Below are 23,165 nucleotides of genomic sequence, written 5' to 3'. Positions count from 1 at the left end.
CCTTAGCTTAGAGCTTCTCCAGTACCACCCCCTGATACCTTAGCTTAGAGCTTCTCCAGTACCACCCCCTGATACCTTAGCTTAGAGCTTCTCCAGTACCACCCCCTGATACCTTAGCTTAGAGCTTCTCCAGTACCACCCCCTGATACCTTAGCTTAGAGCTTCTCCAGTACCACCCCCTGATACCTTAGCTTAGAGCTTCTCCAGTACCACCCCCTGATACCTTAGCTTAGAGCTTCTCCAGTACCACCCCCTGATACCTTAGCTTAGAGCTTCTCCAGTACCACCCCCTGATACCTTAGCTTAGAGCTTCTCCAGTACCACCCCCTGATACCTTAGCTTAGAGCTTCTCCAGTACCACCCCCTGATACCTTAGCTTAGAGCTTCTCCAGTACCACCCCCTGATACCTTAGCTTAGAGCTTCTCCAGTACCACCCCCTGATACCTTAGCTTAGAGCTTCTCCAGTACCACCCCCTGATACCTTAGCTTAGAGCTTCTCCAGTACCACCCCCTGATACCTTAGCTTAGAGCTTCTCCAGTACCACCCCCTGATACCTTAGCTTAGAGCTTCTCCAGTACCACCCCCTGATACCTTAGCTTAGAGCTTCTCCAGTACCACCCCCTGATACCTTAGCTTAGAGCTTCTCCAGTACCACCCCCTGATACCTTAGCTTAGAGCTTCTCCAGTACCACCCCCTGATACCTTAGCTTAGAGCTTCTCCAGTACCACCCCCTGATACCTTAGCTTAGAGCTTCTCCAGTACCACCCCCTGATACCTTAGCTTAGAGCTTCTCCAGTACCACCCCCTGATACCTTAGCTTAGAGCTTCTCCAGTACCACCCCCTGATACCTTAGCTTAGAGCTTCTCCAGTACCACCCCCTGATACCTTAGCTTAGAGCTTCTCCAGTACCACCCCCTGATACCTTAGCTTAGAGCTTCTCCAGTACCACCCCCTGATACCTTAGCTTAGAGCTTCTCCAGTACCACCCCCTGATACCTTAGCTTAGAGCTTCTCCAGTACCACCCCCTGATACCTTAGCTTAGAGCTTCTCCAGTACCACCCCCTGATACCTTAGCTTAGAGCTTCTCCAGTACCACCCCCTGATACCTTAGCTTAGAGCTTCTCCAGTACCACCCCCTGATACCTTAGCTTAGAGCTTCTCCAGTACCACCCCCTGATACCTTAGCTTAGAGCTTCTCCAGTACCACCCCCTGATACCTTAGCTTAGAGCTTCTCCAGTACCACCCCCTGATACCTTAGCTTAGAGCTTCTCCAGTACCACCCCCTGATACCTTAGCTTAGAGCTTCTCCAGTACCACCCCCTGATACCTTAGCTTAGAGCTTCTCCAGTACCACCCCCTGATACCTTAGCTTAGAGCTTCTCCAGTACCACCCCCTGATACCTTAGCTTAGAGCTTCTCCAGTACCACCCCCTGATACCTTAGCTTAGAGCTTCTCCAGTACCACCCCCTGATACCTTAGCTTAGAGCTTCTCCAGTACCACCCCCTGATACCTTAGCTTAGAGCTTCTCCAGTACCACCCCCTGATACCTTAGCTTAGAGCTTCTCCAGTACCACCCCCTGATACCTTAGCTTAGAGCTTCTCCAGTACCACCCCCTGATACCTTAGCTTAGAGCTTCTCCAGTACCACCCCCTGATACCTTAGCTTAGAGCTTCTCCAGTACCACCCCCTGATACCTTAGCTTAGAGCTTCTCCAGTACCACCCCCTGATACCTTAGCTTAGAGCTTCTCCAGTACCACCCCCTGATACCTTAGCTTAGAGCTTCTCCAGTACCACCCCCTGATACCTTAGCTTAGAGCTTCTCCAGTACCACCCCCTGATACCTTAGCTTAGAGCTTCTCCAGTACCACCCCCTGATACCTTAGCTTAGAGCTTCTCCAGTACCACCCCCTGATACCTTAGCTTAGAGCTTCTCCAGTACCACCCCCTGATACCTTAGCTTAGAGCTTCTCCAGTACCACCCCCTGATACCTTAGCTTAGAGCTTCTCCAGTACCACCCCCTGATACCTTAGCTTAGAGCTTCTCCAGTACCACCCCCTGATACCTTAGCTTAGAGCTTCTCCAGTACCACCCCCTGATACCTTAGCTTAGAGCTTCTCCAGTACCACCCCCTGATACCTTAGCTTAGAGCTTCTCCAGTACCACCCCCTGATACCTTAGCTTAGAGCTTCTCCAGTACCACCCCCTGATACCTTAGCTTAGAGCTTCTCCAGTACCACCCCCTGATACCTTAGCTTAGAGCTTCTCCAGTACCACCCCCTGATACCTTAGCTTAGAGCTTCTCCAGTACCACCCCCTGATACCTTAGCTTAGAGCTTCTCCAGTACCACCCCCTGATACCTTAGCTTAGAGCTTCTCCAGTACCACCCCCTGATACCTTAGCTTAGAGCTTCTCCAGTACCACCCCCTGATACCTTAGCTTAGAGCTTCTCCAGTACCACCCCCTGATACCTTAGCTTAGAGCTTCTCCAGTACCACCCCCTGATACCTTAGCTTAGAGCTTCTCCAGTACCACCCCCTGATACCTTAGCTTAGAGCTTCTCCAGTACCACCCCCTGATACCTTAGCTTAGAGCTTCTCCAGTACCACCCCCTGATACCTTAGCTTAGAGCTTCTCCAGTACCACCCCCTGATACCTTAGCTTAGAGCTTCTCCAGTACCACCCCCTGATACCTTAGCTTAGAGCTTCTCCAGTACCACCCCCTGATACCTTAGCTTAGAGCTTCTCCAGTACCACCCCCTGATACCTTAGCTTAGAGCTTCTCCAGTACCACCCCCTGATACCTTAGCTTAGAGCTTCTCCAGTACCACCCCCTGATACCTTAGCTTAGAGCTTCTCCAGTACCACCCCCTGATACCTTAGCTTAGAGCTTCTCCAGTACCACCCCCTGATACCTTAGCTTAGAGCTTCTCCAGTACCACCCCCTGATACCTTAGCTTAGAGCTTCTCCAGTACCACCCCCTGATACCTTAGCTTAGAGCTTCTCCAGTACCACCCCCTGATACCTTAGCTTAGAGCTTCTCCAGTACCACCCCCTGATACCTTAGCTTAGAGCTTCTCCAGTACCACCCCCTGATACCTTAGCTTAGAGCTTCTCCAGTACCACCCCCTGATACCTTAGCTTAGAGCTTCTCCAGTACCACCCCCTGATACCTTAGCTTAGAGCTTCTCCAGTACCACCCCCTGATACCTTAGCTTAGAGCTTCTCCAGTACCACCCCCTGATACCTTAGCTTAGAGCTTCTCCAGTACCACCCCCTGATACCTTAGCTTAGAGCTTCTCCAGTACCACCCCCTGATACCTTAGCTTAGAGCTTCTCCAGTACCACCCCCTGATACCTTAGCTTAGAGCTTCTCCAGTACCACCCCCTGATACCTTAGCTTAGAGCTTCTCCAGTACCACCCCCTGATACCTTAGCTTAGAGCTTCTCCAGTACCACCCCCTGATACCTTAGCTTAGAGCTTCTCCAGTACCACCCCCTGATACCTTAGCTTAGAGCTTCTCCAGTACCACCCCCTGATACCTTAGCTTAGAGCTTCTCCAGTACCACCCCCTGATACCTTAGCTTAGAGCTTCTCCAGTACCACCCCCTGATACCTTAGCTTAGAGCTTCTCCAGTACCACCCCCTGATACCTTAGCTTAGAGCTTCTCCAGTACCACCCCCTGATACCTTAGCTTAGAGCTTCTCCAGTACCACCCCCTGATACCTTAGCTTAGAGCTTCTCCAGTACCACCCCCTGATACCTTAGCTTAGAGCTTCTCCAGTACCACCCCCTGATACCTTAGCTTAGAGCTTCTCCAGTACCACCCCCTGATACCTTAGCTTAGAGCTTCTCCAGTACCACCCCCTGATACCTTAGCTTAGAGCTTCTCCAGTACCACCCCCTGATACCTTAGCTTAGAGCTTCTCCAGTACCACCCCCTGATACCTTAGCTTAGAGCTTCTCCAGTACCACCCCCTGATACCTTAGCTTAGAGCTTCTCCAGTACCACCCCCTGATACCTTAGCTTAGAGCTTCTCCAGTACCACCCCCTGATACCTTAGCTTAGAGCTTCTCCAGTACCACCCCCTGATACCTTAGCTTAGAGCTTCTCCAGTACCACCCCCTGATACCTTAGCTTAGAGCTTCTCCAGTACCACCCCCTGATACCTTAGCTTAGAGCTTCTCCAGTACCACCCCCTGATACCTTAGCTTAGAGCTTCTCCAGTACCACCCCCTGATACCTTAGCTTAGAGCTTCTCCAGTACCACCCCCTGATACCTTAGCTTAGAGCTTCTCCAGTACCACCCCCTGATACCTTAGCTTAGAGCTTCTCCAGTACCACCCCCTGATACCTTAGCTTAGAGCTTCTCCAGTACCACCCCCTGATACCTTAGCTTAGAGCTTCTCCAGTACCACCCCCTGATACCTTAGCTTAGAGCTTCTCCAGTACCACCCCCTGATACCTTAGCTTAGAGCTTCTCCAGTACCACCCCCTGATACCTTAGCTTAGAGCTTCTCCAGTACCACCCCCTGATACCTTAGCTTAGAGCTTCTCCAGTACCACCCCCTGATACCTTAGCTTAGAGCTTCTCCAGTACCACCCCCTGATACCTTAGCTTAGAGCTTCTCCAGTACCACCCCCTGATACCTTAGCTTAGAGCTTCTCCAGTACCACCCCCTGATACCTTAGCTTAGAGCTTCTCCAGTACCACCCCCTGATACCTTAGCTTAGAGCTTCTCCAGTACCACCCCCTGATACCTTAGCTTAGAGCTTCTCCAGTACCACCCCCTGATACCTTAGCTTAGAGCTTCTCCAGTACCACCCCCTGATACCTTAGCTTAGAGCTTCTCCAGTACCACCCCCTGATACCTTAGCTTAGAGCTTCTCCAGTACCACCCCCTGATACCTTAGCTTAGAGCTTCTCCAGTACCACCCCCTGATACCTTAGCTTAGAGCTTCTCCAGTACCACCCCCTGATACCTTAGCTTAGAGCTTCTCCAGTACCACCCCCTGATACCTTAGCTTAGAGCTTCTCCAGTACCACCCCCTGATACCTTAGCTTAGAGCTTCTCCAGTACCACCCCCTGATACCTTAGCTTAGAGCTTCTCCAGTACCACCCCCTGATACCTTAGCTTAGAGCTTCTCCAGTACCACCCCCTGATACCTTAGCTTAGAGCTTCTCCAGTACCACCCCCTGATACCTTAGCTTAGAGCTTCTCCAGTACCACCCCCTGATACCTTAGCTTAGAGCTTCTCCAGTACCACCCCCTGATACCTTAGCTTAGAGCTTCTCCAGTACCACCCCCTGATACCTTAGCTTAGAGCTTCTCCAGTACCACCCCCTGATACCTTAGCTTAGAGCTTCTCCAGTACCACCCCCTGATACCTTAGCTTAGAGCTTCTCCAGTACCACCCCCTGATACCTTAGCTTAGAGCTTCTCCAGTACCACCCCCTGATACCTTAGCTTAGAGCTTCTCCAGTACCACCCCCTGATACCTTAGCTTAGAGCTTCTCCAGTACCACCCCCTGATACCTTAGCTTAGAGCTTCTCCAGTACCACCCCCTGATACCTTAGCTTAGAGCTTCTCCAGTACCACCCCCTGATACCTTAGCTTAGAGCTTCTCCAGTACCACCCCCTGATACCTTAGCTTAGAGCTTCTCCAGTACCACCCCCTGATACCTTAGCTTAGAGCTTCTCCAGTACCACCCCCTGATACCTTAGCTTAGAGCTTCTCCAGTACCACCCCCTGATACCTTAGCTTAGAGCTTCTCCAGTACCACCCCCTGATACCTTAGCTTAGAGCTTCTCCAGTACCACCCCCTGATACCTTAGCTTAGAGCTTCTCCAGTACCACCCCCTGATACCTTAGCTTAGAGCTTCTCCAGTACCACCCCCTGATACCTTAGCTTAGAGCTTCTCCAGTACCACCCCCTGATACCTTAGCTTAGAGCTTCTCCAGTACCACCCCCTGATACCTTAGCTTAGAGCTTCTCCAGTACCACCCCCTGATACCTTAGCTTAGAGCTTCTCCAGTACCACCCCCTGATACCTTAGCTTAGAGCTTCTCCAGTACCACCCCCTGATACCTTAGCTTAGAGCTTCTCCAGTACCACCCCCTGATACCTTAGCTTAGAGCTTCTCCAGTACCACCCCCTGATACCTTAGCTTAGAGCTTCTCCAGTACCACCCCCTGATACCTTAGCTTAGAGCTTCTCCAGTACCACCCCCTGATACCTTAGCTTAGAGCTTCTCCAGTACCACCCCCTGATACCTTAGCTTAGAGCTTCTCCAGTACCACCCCCTGATACCTTAGCTTAGAGCTTCTCCAGTACCACCCCCTGATACCTTAGCTTAGAGCTTCTCCAGTACCACCCCCTGATACCTTAGCTTAGAGCTTCTCCAGTACCACCCCCTGATACCTTAGCTTAGAGCTTCTCCAGTACCACCCCCTGATACCTTAGCTTAGAGCTTCTCCAGTACCACCCCCTGATACCTTAGCTTAGAGCTTCTCCAGTACCACCCCCTGATACCTTAGCTTAGAGCTTCTCCAGTACCACCCCCTGATACCTTAGCTTAGAGCTTCTCCAGTACCACCCCCTGATACCTTAGCTTAGAGCTTCTCCAGTACCACCCCCTGATACCTTAGCTTAGAGCTTCTCCAGTACCACCCCCTGATACCTTAGCTTAGAGCTTCTCCAGTACCACCCCCTGATACCTTAGCTTAGAGCTTCTCCAGTACCACCCCCTGATACCTTAGCTTAGAGCTTCTCCAGTACCACCCCCTGATACCTTAGCTTAGAGCTTCTCCAGTACCACCCCCTGATACCTTAGCTTAGAGCTTCTCCAGTACCACCCCCTGATACCTTAGCTTAGAGCTTCTCCAGTACCACCCCCTGATACCTTAGCTTAGAGCTTCTCCAGTACCACCCCCTGATACCTTAGCTTAGAGCTTCTCCAGTACCACCCCCTGATACCTTAGCTTAGAGCTTCTCCAGTACCACCCCCTGATACCTTAGCTTAGAGCTTCTCCAGTACCACCCCCTGATACCTTAGCTTAGAGCTTCTCCAGTACCACCCCCTGATACCTTAGCTTAGAGCTTCTCCAGTACCACCCCCTGATACCTTAGCTTAGAGCTTCTCCAGTACCACCCCCTGATACCTTAGCTTAGAGCTTCTCCAGTACCACCCCCTGATACCTTAGCTTAGAGCTTCTCCAGTACCACCCCCTGATACCTTAGCTTAGAGCTTCTCCAGTACCACCCCCTGATACCTTAGCTTAGAGCTTCTCCAGTACCACCCCCTGATACCTTAGCTTAGAGCTTCTCCAGTACCACCCCCTGATACCTTAGCTTAGAGCTTCTCCAGTACCACCCCCTGATACCTTAGCTTAGAGCTTCTCCAGTACCACCCCCTGATACCTTAGCTTAGAGCTTCTCCAGTACCACCCCCTGATACCTTAGCTTAGAGCTTCTCCAGTACCACCCCCTGATACCTTAGCTTAGAGCTTCTCCAGTACCACCCCCTGATACCTTAGCTTAGAGCTTCTCCAGTACCACCCCCTGATACCTTAGCTTAGAGCTTCTCCAGTACCACCCCCTGATACCTTAGCTTAGAGCTTCTCCAGTACCACCCCCTGATACCTTAGCTTAGAGCTTCTCCAGTACCACCCCCTGATACCTTAGCTTAGAGCTTCTCCAGTACCACCCCCTGATACCTTAGCTTAGAGCTTCTCCAGTACCACCCCCTGATACCTTAGCTTAGAGCTTCTCCAGTACCACCCCCTGATACCTTAGCTTAGAGCTTCTCCAGTACCACCCCCTGATACCTTAGCTTAGAGCTTCTCCAGTACCACCCCCTGATACCTTAGCTTAGAGCTTCTCCAGTACCACCCCCTGATACCTTAGCTTAGAGCTTCTCCAGTACCACCCCCTGATACCTTAGCTTAGAGCTTCTCCAGTACCACCCCCTGATACCTTAGCTTAGAGCTTCTCCAGTACCACCCCCTGATACCTTAGCTTAGAGCTTCTCCAGTACCACCCCCTGATACCTTAGCTTAGAGCTTCTCCAGTACCACCCCCTGATACCTTAGCTTAGAGCTTCTCCAGTACCACCCCCTGATACCTTAGCTTAGAGCTTCTCCAGTACCACCCCCTGATACCTTAGCTTAGAGCTTCTCCAGTACCACCCCCTGATACCTTAGCTTAGAGCTTCTCCAGTACCACCCCCTGATACCTTAGCTTAGAGCTTCTCCAGTACCACCCCCTGATACCTTAGCTTAGAGCTTCTCCAGTACCACCCCCTGATACCTTAGCTTAGAGCTTCTCCAGTACCACCCCCTGATACCTTAGCTTAGAGCTTCTCCAGTACCACCCCCTGATACCTTAGCTTAGAGCTTCTCCAGTACCACCCCCTGATACCTTAGCTTAGAGCTTCTCCAGTACCACCCCCTGATACCTTAGCTTAGAGCTTCTCCAGTACCACCCCCTGATACCTTAGCTTAGAGCTTCTCCAGTACCACCCCCTGATACCTTAGCTTAGAGCTTCTCCAGTACCACCCCCTGATACCTTAGCTTAGAGCTTCTCCAGTACCACCCCCTGATACCTTAGCTTAGAGCTTCTCCAGTACCACCCCCTGATACCTTAGCTTAGAGCTTCTCCAGTACCACCCCCTGATACCTTAGCTTAGAGCTTCTCCAGTACCACCCCCTGATACCTTAGCTTAGAGCTTCTCCAGTACCACCCCCTGATACCTTAGCTTAGAGCTTCTCCAGTACCACCCCCTGATACCTTAGCTTAGAGCTTCTCCAGTACCACCCCCTGATACCTTAGCTTAGAGCTTCTCCAGTACCACCCCCTGATACCTTAGCTTAGAGCTTCTCCAGTACCACCCCCTGATACCTTAGCTTAGAGCTTCTCCAGTACCACCCCCTGATACCTTAGCTTAGAGCTTCTCCAGTACCACCCCCTGATACCTTAGCTTAGAGCTTCTCCAGTACCACCCCCTGATACCTTAGCTTAGAGCTTCTCCAGTACCACCCCCTGATACCTTAGCTTAGAGCTTCTCCAGTACCACCCCCTGATACCTTAGCTTAGAGCTTCTCCAGTACCACCCCCTGATACCTTAGCTTAGAGCTTCTCCAGTACCACCCCCTGATACCTTAGCTTAGAGCTTCTCCAGTACCACCCCCTGATACCTTAGCTTAGAGCTTCTCCAGTACCACCCCCTGATACCTTAGCTTAGAGCTTCTCCAGTACCACCCCCTGATACCTTAGCTTAGAGCTTCTCCAGTACCACCCCCTGATACCTTAGCTTAGAGCTTCTCCAGTACCACCCCCTGATACCTTAGCTTAGAGCTTCTCCAGTACCACCCCCTGATACCTTAGCTTAGAGCTTCTCCAGTACCACCCCCTGATACCTTAGCTTAGAGCTTCTCCAGTACCACCCCCTGATACCTTAGCTTAGAGCTTCTCCAGTACCACCCCCTGATACCTTAGCTTAGAGCTTCTCCAGTACCACCCCCTGATACCTTAGCTTAGAGCTTCTCCAGTACCACCCCCTGATACCTTAGCTTAGAGCTTCTCCAGTACCACCCCCTGATACCTTAGCTTAGAGCTTCTCCAGTACCACCCCCTGATACCTTAGCTTAGAGCTTCTCCAGTACCACCCCCTGATACCTTAGCTTAGAGCTTCTCCAGTACCACCCCCTGATACCTTAGCTTAGAGCTTCTCCAGTACCACCCCCTGATACCTTAGCTTAGAGCTTCTCCAGTACCACCCCCTGATACCTTAGCTTAGAGCTTCTCCAGTACCACCCCCTGATACCTTAGCTTAGAGCTTCTCCAGTACCACCCCCTGATACCTTAGCTTAGAGCTTCTCCAGTACCACCCCCTGATACCTTAGCTTAGAGCTTCTCCAGTACCACCCCCTGATACCTTAGCTTAGAGCTTCTCCAGTACCACCCCCTGATACCTTAGCTTAGAGCTTCTCCAGTACCACCCCCTGATACCTTAGCTTAGAGCTTCTCCAGTACCACCCCCTGATACCTTAGCTTAGAGCTTCTCCAGTACCACCCCCTGATACCTTAGCTTAGAGCTTCTCCAGTACCACCCCCTGATACCTTAGCTTAGAGCTTCTCCAGTACCACCCCCTGATACCTTAGCTTAGAGCTTCTCCAGTACCACCCCCTGATACCTTAGCTTAGAGCTTCTCCAGTACCACCCCCTGATACCTTAGCTTAGAGCTTCTCCAGTACCACCCCCTGATACCTTAGCTTAGAGCTTCTCCAGTACCACCCCCTGATACCTTAGCTTAGAGCTTCTCCAGTACCACCCCCTGATACCTTAGCTTAGAGCTTCTCCAGTACCACCCCCTGATACCTTAGCTTAGAGCTTCTCCAGTACCACCCCCTGATACCTTAGCTTAGAGCTTCTCCAGTACCACCCCCTGATACCTTAGCTTAGAGCTTCTCCAGTACCACCCCCTGATACCTTAGCTTAGAGCTTCTCCAGTACCACCCCCTGATACCTTAGCTTAGAGCTTCTCCAGTACCACCCCCTGATACCTTAGCTTAGAGCTTCTCCAGTACCACCCCCTGATACCTTAGCTTAGAGCTTCTCCAGTACCACCCCCTGATACCTTAGCTTAGAGCTTCTCCAGTACCACCCCCTGATACCTTAGCTTAGAGCTTCTCCAGTACCACCCCCTGATACCTTAGCTTAGAGCTTCTCCAGTACCACCCCCTGATACCTTAGCTTAGAGCTTCTCCAGTACCACCCCCTGATACCTTAGCTTAGAGCTTCTCCAGTACCACCCCCTGATACCTTAGCTTAGAGCTTCTCCAGTACCACCCCCTGATACCTTAGCTTAGAGCTTCTCCAGTACCACCCCCTGATACCTTAGCTTAGAGCTTCTCCAGTACCACCCCCTGATACCTTAGCTTAGAGCTTCTCCAGTACCACCCCCTGATACCTTAGCTTAGAGCTTCTCCAGTACCACCCCCTGATACCTTAGCTTAGAGCTTCTCCAGTACCACCCCCTGATACCTTAGCTTAGAGCTTCTCCAGTACCACCCCCTGATACCTTAGCTTAGAGCTTCTCCAGTACCACCCCCTGATACCTTAGCTTAGAGCTTCTCCAGTACCACCCCCTGATACCTTAGCTTAGAGCTTCTCCAGTACCACCCCCTGATACCTTAGCTTAGAGCTTCTCCAGTACCACCCCCTGATACCTTAGCTTAGAGCTTCTCCAGTACCACCCCCTGATACCTTAGCTTAGAGCTTCTCCAGTACTGCCGCCTGATAGCTTACAGCCTCTCCAGTACTGCCACCTGACATCTTAGCTTACAGCTTCTCCAGTACCGCCGCCTGATACCTTAGCTTACATCTTCTCCAGCACTGCCGCCTGATGGGCCAGAACTCCACAACAGTGGCTTCTGATAGCTCAGAGCTTCCCCCAGTGCTGGCTCTCTATAGCTTATAGCTGCTACAGCTGTGCCGTCTGAAGAGCTAGAACTGCTGCAGCTGTTCCTCGTAATAGGGAAGAGCTGTTGCAGCAGTGGTGTCATCTGATCAGGACAGAACCGCTGCAGTAGCGATATCTGATAAGCTGGAGGAGCTGCCTGCCATGGCATGAAGCTGTTGGCCGGAGCCTTTTTTGCCTGAAACAGGTCAGACCTGCTGAAGTTGTATCGCGAGTGTCCTTGCTACTGACACGTTAAAAAACCTCTGAAGTTGTCTTCCAATGGTACCTATGATGGGTTACAGCTGCTGCAGCTAATGCTGATGATGCTATATTAATACCTGTGCCGTCTCTTCCAGGGAGACAGGGGTATCTTTAAGCTACCAGAGGCACCTTACTTAACGTTGCGATGTGCCTCATGAGCGCTTCTCTAGCAATACCACACTCGTTTAAGTCAGAACTGCCGTTATGGTCTCATGATGGAGCAGTTACAGATATGCTTCAGTATGCACTGCCGTTAGGTTAGGTCGCCTTCAATATTTGCTGGAAGGTCAAGTGGCTAGTTATTTCGTCTGGTAGATCAGAGTGGCAACATTATCTTCTGGCAAGTTAGACTGGCAGCATTATCTTGTGGTAAGTTAGTGGCAATATAATCTTGTGGCAAATTAGATTGGCAACATTTTCTTGTTAGTGGCAACATTATCTTGTGGTAAGTTAGAGTGGCAACATTATCTTGTGGTAAGTTAGAGTGGCAACATTATCTTGTGGTAAGTTAGAGTGGCAACATTATCTTGTGGTAAGTTAGAGTGGCAACATTATCTTGTGGTAAGTTAGAGAGGCAACATTATCTTGTGGTAAGTTAGAGTGGCAACATTATCTGTCAGAGATGCTACGATGGTGACCTTTCCTTTGTAAGTCAGCATAACTTCTACAGTCCGTTAAAAGGTATTTGATATGTTTGTTTACACGATGACCCCTTCCCCGTCCTTCCAGAAGGCGCCAGCCCAAACGACGTACGGGAGGGACGCGAGCAGCAGCAGCAACGACCTGGTCAGTCAGACGGTCTCTGGCTCAACCAGTGTCGTCTCCTTGCTCCAGTGTATCGAGTGCGTGCCATCGACGCCGCCCTCGATTCCCCCGAGGTGGCAGCTGTTTCGCCCGGGGCCGCCGCCGATCCCCCCAAGGTCACCGCCCGTCCCGCCGAGACCGATGCCAGTCTCGAAGACACAGGTCAGGATGTCCTCTACCACGGCTTCCGGGAGACGAGACCCGACGCTCCTCCACCCCGCGGCTTCGGGGAGACGAGATCCGAACCACCGATTCATGGCTTCATGGTCGACGGAACAGTCCATGGATTCGGAGGGACTACCATCAACACCCCAGTACATGGAGACACGTAACGCATTCGAACGCAGATCAGCTTACATCTACGGAAACATCTATGGACGAGAACTGTACGATGACGTTGCAGGCACACCATACGTGGCTTCGGGGAGACTCGACGTGGCACACGAGTACGCGAACTTGTCACATCTTTACTTCTACAGAGAGAGCTACTTGTACGACGATGTCGAGGGAAGGCACAGCTCGATAACCAGTCCGGCGAAGTGTGATGACAACCTGAGATTCCCGCCAGACAACTACGGCGTGAATTTCCCCTTGGACGCGAGGAAGGAGAGAAAGGCGAGGATAAACGCAGTCGCCTCCTACATCGAGGCAAATGAAATAACCCCGCTGAGTCTGGCACTCTTCAAAGCTGAGATTGCGGCTAGAGAGAGAGAGGTAACGAGGAAGGCGTTGGAACGGCAAGCAGAGGCTCTGTACAGGGAAAGACAACGACAGGCCGGTCTAAACAGACACAAAAAGAGGAGATTATTTTCAATTATTCTTTGACATCGTGCTCTCTCTCTCTCTCTCTCTCTCTCTCTCTCTCCACACACACATGTATACCACCTAGCAGGTAATCAGCTGTACTCATCCGCGGGTGAGAGAGAATTTGCCGAAACCGTCCTAGAAGTGTCGCTCGGAGTCCCATCTTAAGAGAACGGTTTAAGGAGACGAAACTGTTTGATGACAAACGTCGAGGCTGCATTCGGGTTCAAAGAACGAGGAAATACTCGGCAGGCTGTTCGCCTTCTCACTGAGGCCAAAATTAAAATATACTTCTTATATTCGGACACCGCACTCGTAGAACAGAGAGCTAAGATTCGGGGTAGAGCAACAAACGTGGTACTAAAATGGAGAGGTGACCTACAGCGAAGGTAAGAGATGCCTTAAATATCCCCACCATGGAAATGAGAAACAGTGGGGAATGACCTGGCAATACCCTTTTAGTTTCAAACCAGACTGGTCACAGGGACAGTGAACACACCTTCGAAAGATGCAGGGGTAGAGCAACCATAGGACAAAGTATGAAATTAAGCACAATGCTTGTTTTTTTAAAAATCGTGCAAGGCATTTTTATAGTACATGAGCGGTGGATGAATGAAAACAATCGAAAGGGAAAACAGTAATTGGGGCGAGGATACAGAAATTGGACGAATTGTATGATGGCAGAGAAGGTTCGAGAAATAGGATCCTACAAGCATGAAACTCCCTACCCCCATATAGTACAAATAGGTAATGAATTACAGATACGCATGTCAGAGAATCCTTTTCGAAATGGGTTGAGGTTACCAGTGGAGTGCCGCAGGGTTCCGTTCTGGGCCAATACTCTTCATGATTAACGTAAATAACTTGCCAAGGGGTTGTGTACTCCTTACCGAATATGTCTGAAGATGATGTAAGGATCGTGATGGAAGTGAAAAGCGAGGAGGATTGCATCTACCACATACCATCCCAGATACCACATGTCTCTGTGGAGATTTCAATGCCCACCATCGTACTCGACTCAACATTCCCAAGTGGATTACTCATAAACTAAGTGCACCCTTTTCAACATCCTCAACCTACGGAACCAGTTAACTTGACTCCCAAATCCACCAACACCTCCAGCAAGCCGAGCTCTGCCACACCACCTCCGGCTCATCAACACTACACAGTGTAGTACGACCACCTGAAGGAAGCGCGCGACTCGAATTGTTCCTCTACCCACCTGCCCGTCCTGGGAACACCACATCTGGTCCATCCAACCCATACAACCAAGCCAAAAAGAAATTTACACAAACTACGGGAAAGCAGATTGGCCAGCACTAACACGGTACGTGGAATCCCAACTCAAAAATCTCACTGCAGGTGATATCCTGTCCCTGTATCATGCCATTTCACACTACATGATAACCGACCAAGCCATCAAAAAGGCACGTATTACAGTGTAGAAAGAAACTGATCCTTCCCCCCCCCCTCCCCTCCCCTCCCCATGCACTGCAGACATAATGAAACAAAGATACCAACTCATACAAAAGCACACGACATCGATTGAAGTCACAGAACACATTCAAACTCTGATTGACACAGTCATTAATCTAATTACCGAAAGACAGAACGGAAATTAGCACTTCTTCCTCAACAGCTTCTGGACTCATATGATATATATATATATATATATATATATATATATATATATATATATATATATATATATATATATATATATATATCGACCTTTGTAAACATCAGGGATCCACACCCCGCGGCACCAACCCAACCTTCACACAAAGTACCTCACATCCAGTCCTCGAGAGGGCAGGGTGAACAGCTGGGATTGACTAAGGGCCGATGGCCACGCCCAGGATTCGAACCAATGCGAGCTCAATTCTGGACGGGCCCGTGATGACTCATGGTCAGTAACGCTAGCAACTACACTACTGTGTGTGTGTGTGTGTGTGTGTGTGTGTGCGTGTGTGTGTTTGTTTCAGTTGTGACCAACATTCTTGTTTTGTTGTCCATTAGACTGATATAAAGGTCTGACCATGCACTATCACTGTAATATCAACCTCTTCAGCCCCATGTTACGACCCTTGAGTGATGGGGGAAAAAAAAGAAAAAAATAGACATCCTTTGAGCATGACGGTACGAACCTTGGGTAAGATGGACCGGTCTTTGAGCTACCTAACCGTTAACGGTCAGTTCGAAGATCTACGTTATCATATATCCCCGGGTCGTAACACTGTGTTTCGGGGCTACACCAAAGGTTACTACACCGTCTCCACGGTCTTTTCTTTTCTTACTCAAGGGGTAGTGTGATGTAAACAAAAACAAAAAAATCTACATTTTCCTCTAATTTGGCTGGCTACTAGGCAGGGTTATGTATAATGCATTGTTTTTAGTAAATTCATTTTCCATGGAATACTGAACAATATGACCATATGACGTATTATTTATATAATGACATTTATGTTCAGCAGTAAGGTAGTGTACTGTAAATCTGCTGAGAAGTACAAAGTGTGCTTTAGGCGCGAGGCACACCCCTCATACAACTGTAAATAGCTGCTGTAAACAGATGCTGAGCCCAACGGCCTTCTATCAATAAAGGTGATGAGAGTTTATACTTGAATAAAGATTATAATATTTAACCACAACTTTGTTTAACACCTGAAAAGCAAAGGGATCACCTGAGAGTTTCGCCCTCATTGTTTTTGTAGGTTAGGTTACGCCAAGTTATCCTAACCCTGAAGTATCCCTAACCTAAACAAACTCATATAAAAAAAAAAGATGAAGCATGTGTGGTGGTGGTGGAGGGGGGAGTCTTCACGTGATCCAATGTCTTTTCCCTTCTTGGTGAGAGGGAGGGAGTCCAGCTGGTCTGTATCCCATAGAAATGGTTGCCATTTCATACCGCTTTCTTCATCTATGATGCTCCACAGCTGGAACAAAACAGCGTCGGCGGACACCTCGCTCCAACCACAATCGTAGTCACACCGACCACAGAAATGTATAGAGTCGATTCCCCCCCCTTCTTTTCCTTTTAAATCAAAAGGGATTTTGCACTAGCCTAGTTAAAACATTCAGGTATGACGGAGCAACCACTGAGAATGATGGTACCCAATGGTCGTACCGTTGTGTTAACAAGGGGTTGTGTTGTCGTGCTCTTAGTCCTACCATGAGGAGGTATCGCCATGTAGGTTATAAACTTAAAGGAAGCCCCATCGAAAAGTTTGTGAGATGCGCGGTTGTTATGAGGTGATAGTGGGAAGATGTTCGAATCATTGAGCCCAAAGGAATGTGTTCTGTGCTGGAGTTTTTTAATCCATTTGCTTATTTCGTTTTTGACATTTGGAAAGGACACTCAGTTTTACTTGAGGGAGACGGTGATACGTATGACCAGCAACTCAAAACTGCGATTTATTTGTATGTTGTTTGCTCTGTCATAGATAGCAAAAATATTAAACGAAAGTTTAATCATCAAATCAACTACTGCATCACTAGTTAAGCCTGCGAAGTATATTTTAGTGTGAGATAATCACTACCAGGTCAAACTGTGCGCAAAGACCGTGGGAATTAGTTGGCTGATCGGAGCGACGCGAGGTTCGTGAGAGTTAGCGAGTATCGTGGGTTGGTCTCTGGCCCGGTGGGATGAGGATGGAACTAATGGAAACAGTCAGTCACTTGTTAACTTTTGTTGCGGAAGCATCCCTGTAGCGATAATCGCCCACATTACATCTTCTCTCGGGTGTCTGTGAACTGGCGAGTATAGATGTTAAAGGAGAACATTTCTTGCAGACTAGACAGTCATACTGTGTACACGATGTACACATGAACCCTGGCCAAAGCTAGAGGCGTATATAATTGCCTGATGATGGAAATACCAAAACTGTCCATACAGATCTAGCATGAAAATGGTGTGTGTCAAGGTTGTGGTGTCAGCCCTGCTGTTGGTGGCAGTGGGAGGTGCCTTGCCCTTCTGTGTGGCTGATGTCATCGTCAGCTGTGACGCTGTCTGTAATCAGGTGAGCCTAATTTTAATGTTATTGTTTTCACCAATTATGGTTAGCAGTACTCCTACTGGTGACCTACTTAAATTCTGCATAATGTCCATCAGGCCTTCAGGAGTATTCAATAATGATGGAAATAATTGTAAACGTATTAAGCCTTACATTTTATTGTTAATTACGTATATGGCGAGCTACTTTTGTCATCAGTGAAGGCCATTTCCAAAGCTTGACTGACAATGGCTTTACAGCCTGTACAGTCTGTTAATTACATACATCACCCATAAAGGTGAAGTTTGTGTACCTGAATTAGAGGTAGGAAGGAATATAAATTTTTACTTTACAGCGGTTGATCGGATGCAGAAGACGGTATATGAACTCATTTCATAAATAATTTCATCTTTTAAGTAATGAGTCATTATGGGGACAACTGCAGTGCTAAGCTAAATGAGCACATGCTTGTGTATTTTGGTAATGTTTCAGAACTACAATGGCGACCTCGTCAGTTTGGGGGTGACTAGGCTTGGCTCGGGTTTCATGGACGATGGTGTGTAAATTCCGTGCCATGGAAACCCCAAACAGCCTTAATATATGCTACTTTTGAACCTTTTATTAACTTATTGTAATATAAAAAGTGTGGTACTAAATGAATTATTATTAACTGCAAGGCGAGAGCAGACATGGTTTTGAATGTTAACAGAAGTTGACTATTTCCCGCGCCCCTTCGTCCTCTAACGGTGGCAGGCAGTCAACATGCAACAAGATTGACAGCTTTGTGCTAACCTGAATATCATGTCCACTCCGAGTCATAAATCATTTTTTGGCGATGCAAAGATTCTATGGCGTACTTGCTAGGGGAAATTGGCGTTGGGGTAGGGGGTTCTTGGTCAGCCCCATTCTCCTATAAAAAGAAAAAAATACCAACCATTAGGAGGATAAGAATGCCCAGAATACCTCAAGTGTGGATATTTGCAACGTTATCATAATGCTTCAATCAAGCACCAAAATAATATTACAGGTAAAAAAAGATGTGGGTTGGTTGGATTTGAATATTCGTCTCAAACCAAGAAAATCAGTTTCTTTACATTAATCAACTTTTTTGCTCTACAAATAAAGCATTTCATATATTAGAAATGAAAGAAAAACTGAGGAATGACATTTCCATATCAATTATACACTATCCCATCCTCCATGATAACTTCCTAATTAGACCTACCAACATCCTCTAGGCTAGGCTATATTTCGATTCACAAGGTCTAAACTTGACTGATTTTTCTCACCTTATTTACGTGCATAGTCGGCTGCGACAAACAACAAAAAATTCACTCATAGAGGAGTGAATTCACATTTCAAGCGACATCGGCCGTTGAGCAAGGAGTAGCCCATGGTTCCTCTTGTCTGTTTATCACAACGAATTCCAGGTCATCTCGTGGCCAACAGCACTTTTCTCACTTTCAGGACATTTTCCTGACAAATGCACAGGTTTGTATATCCCCAAAAGCTCCTAGCGTCCATTATCTGAAGCACTGACGAGCGATTAATTAGTGTTCTTCGGGAACGCCTGAGAGAACGCTCCATTTTCCCGCTTAAAAAGAAGCGGGAATTGGAACCACCTGAATAAAGGCATCAGTCATTTACTTTATCTTGGTTTTATCTTACGTCAGAAAAAATGAAGAATCATAAAATTCATAAAAATAGAAAAAAAATATTCAAAATGCACTTTTAATAAAATAACCATACTCTTGAACGAAAAACCCTTCATTAGAGGGTTGTAAAAGAATGCTACTGTCGGACTTTGATTTATAGGTCTGGAACAAGAAAGCCAGAGACGCAAGGTGCACTTCTCGGAGGCTGTGAGATGGCGGAACATTTATTAAGGTAAGTTACATGTAAGAGGAATTTGGAAGGGATAATTTATGGTTAGCAAAGGCAGTTGAAAATGTTTAAGGAAATCTCAGAGTTAACGCATTCATATATCTGCTTTCACCGTGAATGTTGATTTTACGCTGGACTGCTGACAGGCCATGATTAACACCCGAGCCCAAGAATTCAGTAGTTTTTGGTATGTTATTAAGTATTACACCCAGACCCAACGTATTAATTGTAATGATAATGTTTATATTATTAACTGTGTAAATCATAACGATTGGAATGATGATGATAACATTTATTGAATATGTCGAGGACATAATCTTTTGAAACCCAACGATGTCAGAAGCAAAATTTTCTTAATCTTCGGTCTTATTACAGATCATGTTAGAAACTAACCGTCGTTCTCTTCATCATCATTGCAATCATACTTTTTCAACTTGTCAGAGAAAAAAATCCCAGAGTTTATTATATATATATATATATATGTATATATATATATATATATATATATATATTTATATATATATATATATATATATATATATATATATATATATATATATATATATCATACAAACCTCCAACGGCCGGGATCACTGTGCAACAGGCGGGAGCGCTACCGCTAGGCTATGATAGCCCCTACCAGGAAATTACTTGAATACTATGTACTCGAATACCCTTCGTCTCGTTGGTGAGCAACAGGGTCTACACCGGTCTCAACAACGTGAGACGAAGGGTATTCGAGTACATAGTATTCGAAGTCATTTCCTGTTAGGGGCTATCATAGCCTAGCGGTAGCGCTCTCGCCTGTTGCACAGGGGTCCCGGGTTCGATCCTGGCTGTTGGAGGTCTGTATATTCTATGAAGGTGCGCGTTCATACGCACTTTGTTCGTATATATATATATATATATATATGTACATACATATATGAGTGTATGGGCCATTCGTGTGTTTCCAGGCGCTACCTCGCTGACGCCGAAAACAGCAATCAAGTATGATGATAATGTTAATGGTAATACGTTGAAATGTATAGGTATGTATATGTGCGTGTATGTGGGTGGGTTGAGCCATTCTCGTCTTTCCTTGCGCTACCTCGTTAACGCGGGAGACGGCGCTTAAGTATGATGACTGAATAGATGCATAGCGGTATTGACTGATTCCGTCATTTTGAAAAATGACGATAATGATTAAGAATACGGTAAAGTGGAGCTCTATAAGGGGATCTTTATTTTTATCTTCTTACCCTAAAAGCCCATTCTATGAGAGCTTGCATCGCTCAGGAAACCAGTCACGTAGGTTAAGGAATTTGGTTATGTATGGATGATGTGAGAGCAGGACAGATTCAGCAATGCTAGTTCCGTGTCTTCAGTATGGCAACTCTCCCATCTTGGTCATGATGAGTCTTGTGATATATGGAATCGGTGTTTGTAGTGTAGTGATGAGTGGTGACCAGACCGCAGACAAGAAAGGGTAACGCGTATGTGTTTAGGGAGTGCGGTCTCAAGTGTATGTTTAGTGGGGTGGTGCTTTAAGATTTTTTGTTGGCGGGGCGTTTGTTTACTGCTTGTCCGGATCTTTCAGTGATTTTAATGATTCTAAATTTAGTCGTCTTGTTCTTGTTAGGGTTTGGATCTGTGAGTAAGGAATGTTGAAATGTATAAGATATAAGGGGTGAAGGTGTTAACAGTCTTTTATTGACTCTGGGATGGCCTTCAGCTGTTTATAGATGACTTAAGATGGTTGGGATGATGCTGTTTCCTCTCTTGTATGTATAACATCGGATGGGCTGGTTGTGGTGTGTGGCCGAACTACAGCTTGAGAATGAGGAATCTTCGATACGCTTGCTTCTTCCAGAAACTTCGGAAGAGGTCCGGGTGATATTATAAGTCTCAAGAGGTATTTAGGGGAAGATAGCCTTATAGGATATACCACACAGCAGTTGTGGTATATCAAATTAAGTGTGTTAGAAATAAAAAGTATTTGGAACAAATGTAATTTCCAAATGTGTAACCACACACACACACACACACACACACACACACACACACACACAAAACACTTCAGCGAGATTTAGGTTGAGACAGTAAGAAAGTTACTTAAATGATCAATAAACGTGTCTGAAGACTTTATTGAGACAACAGTACGACTTATGTACATTTATCAATAAACGTGACTAAAGACTTGTAGCTAAATACGTGGCACGTGACCCCCTCTGTCTTATTGGGAAGGTAGCACGCGCCCTCCCCTGTCTGCCACGCGTCAGGCAGACAGTACGCGCTGCCTCTATATACCTTGAGAACTGCGTCACGCGCCGTCCTCCCTGCCATGGGACCTGCGTCACATGCCTTTCTACCTGCCATGGGCCCTGCGTCACACGCCTTCCTGCCATGGGACCAGCGTCTCGCTGGTATTTTGTTGCAGGTGGTCGGGTGGTAATGTAGTATGCTGCATGTATGTTATGTGTAGTATACTATGAAATATATATAGACATTCCAATGTGTCGTAAAGAATTACAGCCAATGTCTTCCAGAGTGCTGTATGTTGATATATTGTAGTATGCCATGATGCTGTTCTGATGTCACTACGCCAGGGAGGGTAAATCTCTATAACATTTCCCTCCACCTTCACTTCCGGTGTTAAGTTCCCTTCACCTTCACTCTCTGAGGCTGAGTTCCCTCCACATTAACTTCCGGTGGCTTAATTCCCTCCGCCTTCACTTCCGGAGGGTGAATTCCCTTCATCTTCACTTCTGGTGGCTGAGTTCCCTCCAACTACACTTCTGTTGACTGAGATCCCTTCAGAGGTACATGTAGGCCTTGCTGTGAATGACACATACATAGTGCACCTGTCATATTGTATAACCACCTGTCATATGTATGTTTGCACCTGTCGTGCGTGTGACTGCACCTGTTATGTCAATGACTTACACGGTACACTTGTCATGTGAGTAACAAGTCGTGCACCTGTCATATGAATGAGTCATAGTACACCTGTACTATATGCAGTGACACACATACACACACACATACAAAGGGCATTCACATATTTACACAACTGCCGTTATTAGATGGATGTGCAGCAAAGCATTAGTATTTCAATCATTTTAAAGGGCCTGGATCAGATTAACGGCCAAGCCATGGTACTCAAAGTCTTACTGTCGTGCTCAAGGATCGTTTACGTCGTATTTAATGATTATACCGTCGTGCTCAAAAGATTATATAAGATTAATGGAATCCGCGATATAACTATGTGAAAATCTTAAATGTTGTAGAAAAGTTAGGTAAGAATCCGTATGTATGCATATGACGTTTGTAAACATCTCTGATCATGCATACAAATATACATACTTCCAAACCACCCCGTAACTCTTCCAAGCAAAACTTGTTAATATGATAAATGATAATGTAATGTATTACGCAGAATAGCGTACGAAAAGCTTAGTCCAAATGGATAATTGTAACTCGATCTTAGTTCAGTACGGTCCAAAACCCCAGAACTCTGCATTATCCAAGACTCCAGATGATGGCGTATGTGCACGCGGTCGTCATGTACACACACACGCACACACATAGGCGAGAGCAGTCATACGGACGATGGGATACTCCGCCATGGGAACGCACCTGCCGCTCATGTCCCCGGATATGTCCGGCGTCGGCGGACATACAGTAGGTAAGGCCGGACAACCCCCTCCCCCCTTCTTCCTTCCTCGTACCACCACCTCAACACACACACATGTATATGGTAAGCGCTACACCCTAGTTCTCTGTTATAACAAAATCTAGTTATAGGTTGGTATTGAGTTTCGTATATCTCGATTTTTTTTTCCACCGTAATCTGCAATGATTTTGAATATTTATTGACCCGTCGAACGTAAAAGAAATATGAGTGACGTTGACGTAATTGATGGCCATGTAGTGACGAGTGTTTAAGAAAGAAAAAAAAA

The 23,165-nt window shown here is 47.3% G+C and overlaps 2 protein-coding genes across 4 annotated transcripts in view; both read left to right on the top strand.

Annotated features, from left to right (window-relative positions):
- The first annotated feature begins 11,958 nt into the window (after nucleotides 1–11,958).
- Nucleotides 11,959–15,993, top strand: LOC139746152 (uncharacterized). The gene is made up of 3 exons (XM_071657017.1): nucleotides 11,959–11,983; nucleotides 12,473–14,678; nucleotides 15,823–15,993. The coding sequence occupies exons 1-2, from the start codon at nucleotides 11,959–11,961 to the stop codon at nucleotides 12,877–12,879; spliced, it is 432 nt and encodes a 143-aa protein (XP_071513118.1). The 3' UTR covers nucleotides 12,880–14,678; nucleotides 15,823–15,993.
- Nucleotides 15,994–17,047: 1,054 nt separating this feature from the next.
- sev (receptor protein-tyrosine kinase sevenless) overlaps nucleotides 17,048–23,165 on the top strand; it is a 122,497-nt gene continuing 116,379 nt past the window's right edge. For all 3 annotated transcript variants that reach the window (XM_071657455.1, XM_071657454.1, XM_071657453.1), the window contains exon 1: nucleotides 17,048–17,367. In XM_071657455.1, coding sequence (XP_071513556.1) covers nucleotides 17,251–17,367 — 117 coding nt within the window. In that variant the 5' untranslated portion in view covers nucleotides 17,048–17,250. The remainder of the gene's footprint in view (nucleotides 17,368–23,165) is intronic.

This window comes from Panulirus ornatus, chromosome 64 (assembly GCF_036320965.1).
Source record: "Panulirus ornatus isolate Po-2019 chromosome 64, ASM3632096v1, whole genome shotgun sequence".
NCBI classification, from domain to species: Eukaryota; Metazoa; Arthropoda; class Malacostraca; order Decapoda; family Palinuridae; genus Panulirus; species Panulirus ornatus.
Note: the sequence above shows the minus strand (reverse complement) of the source record. Positions and strands in the feature narration are given on the sequence as shown.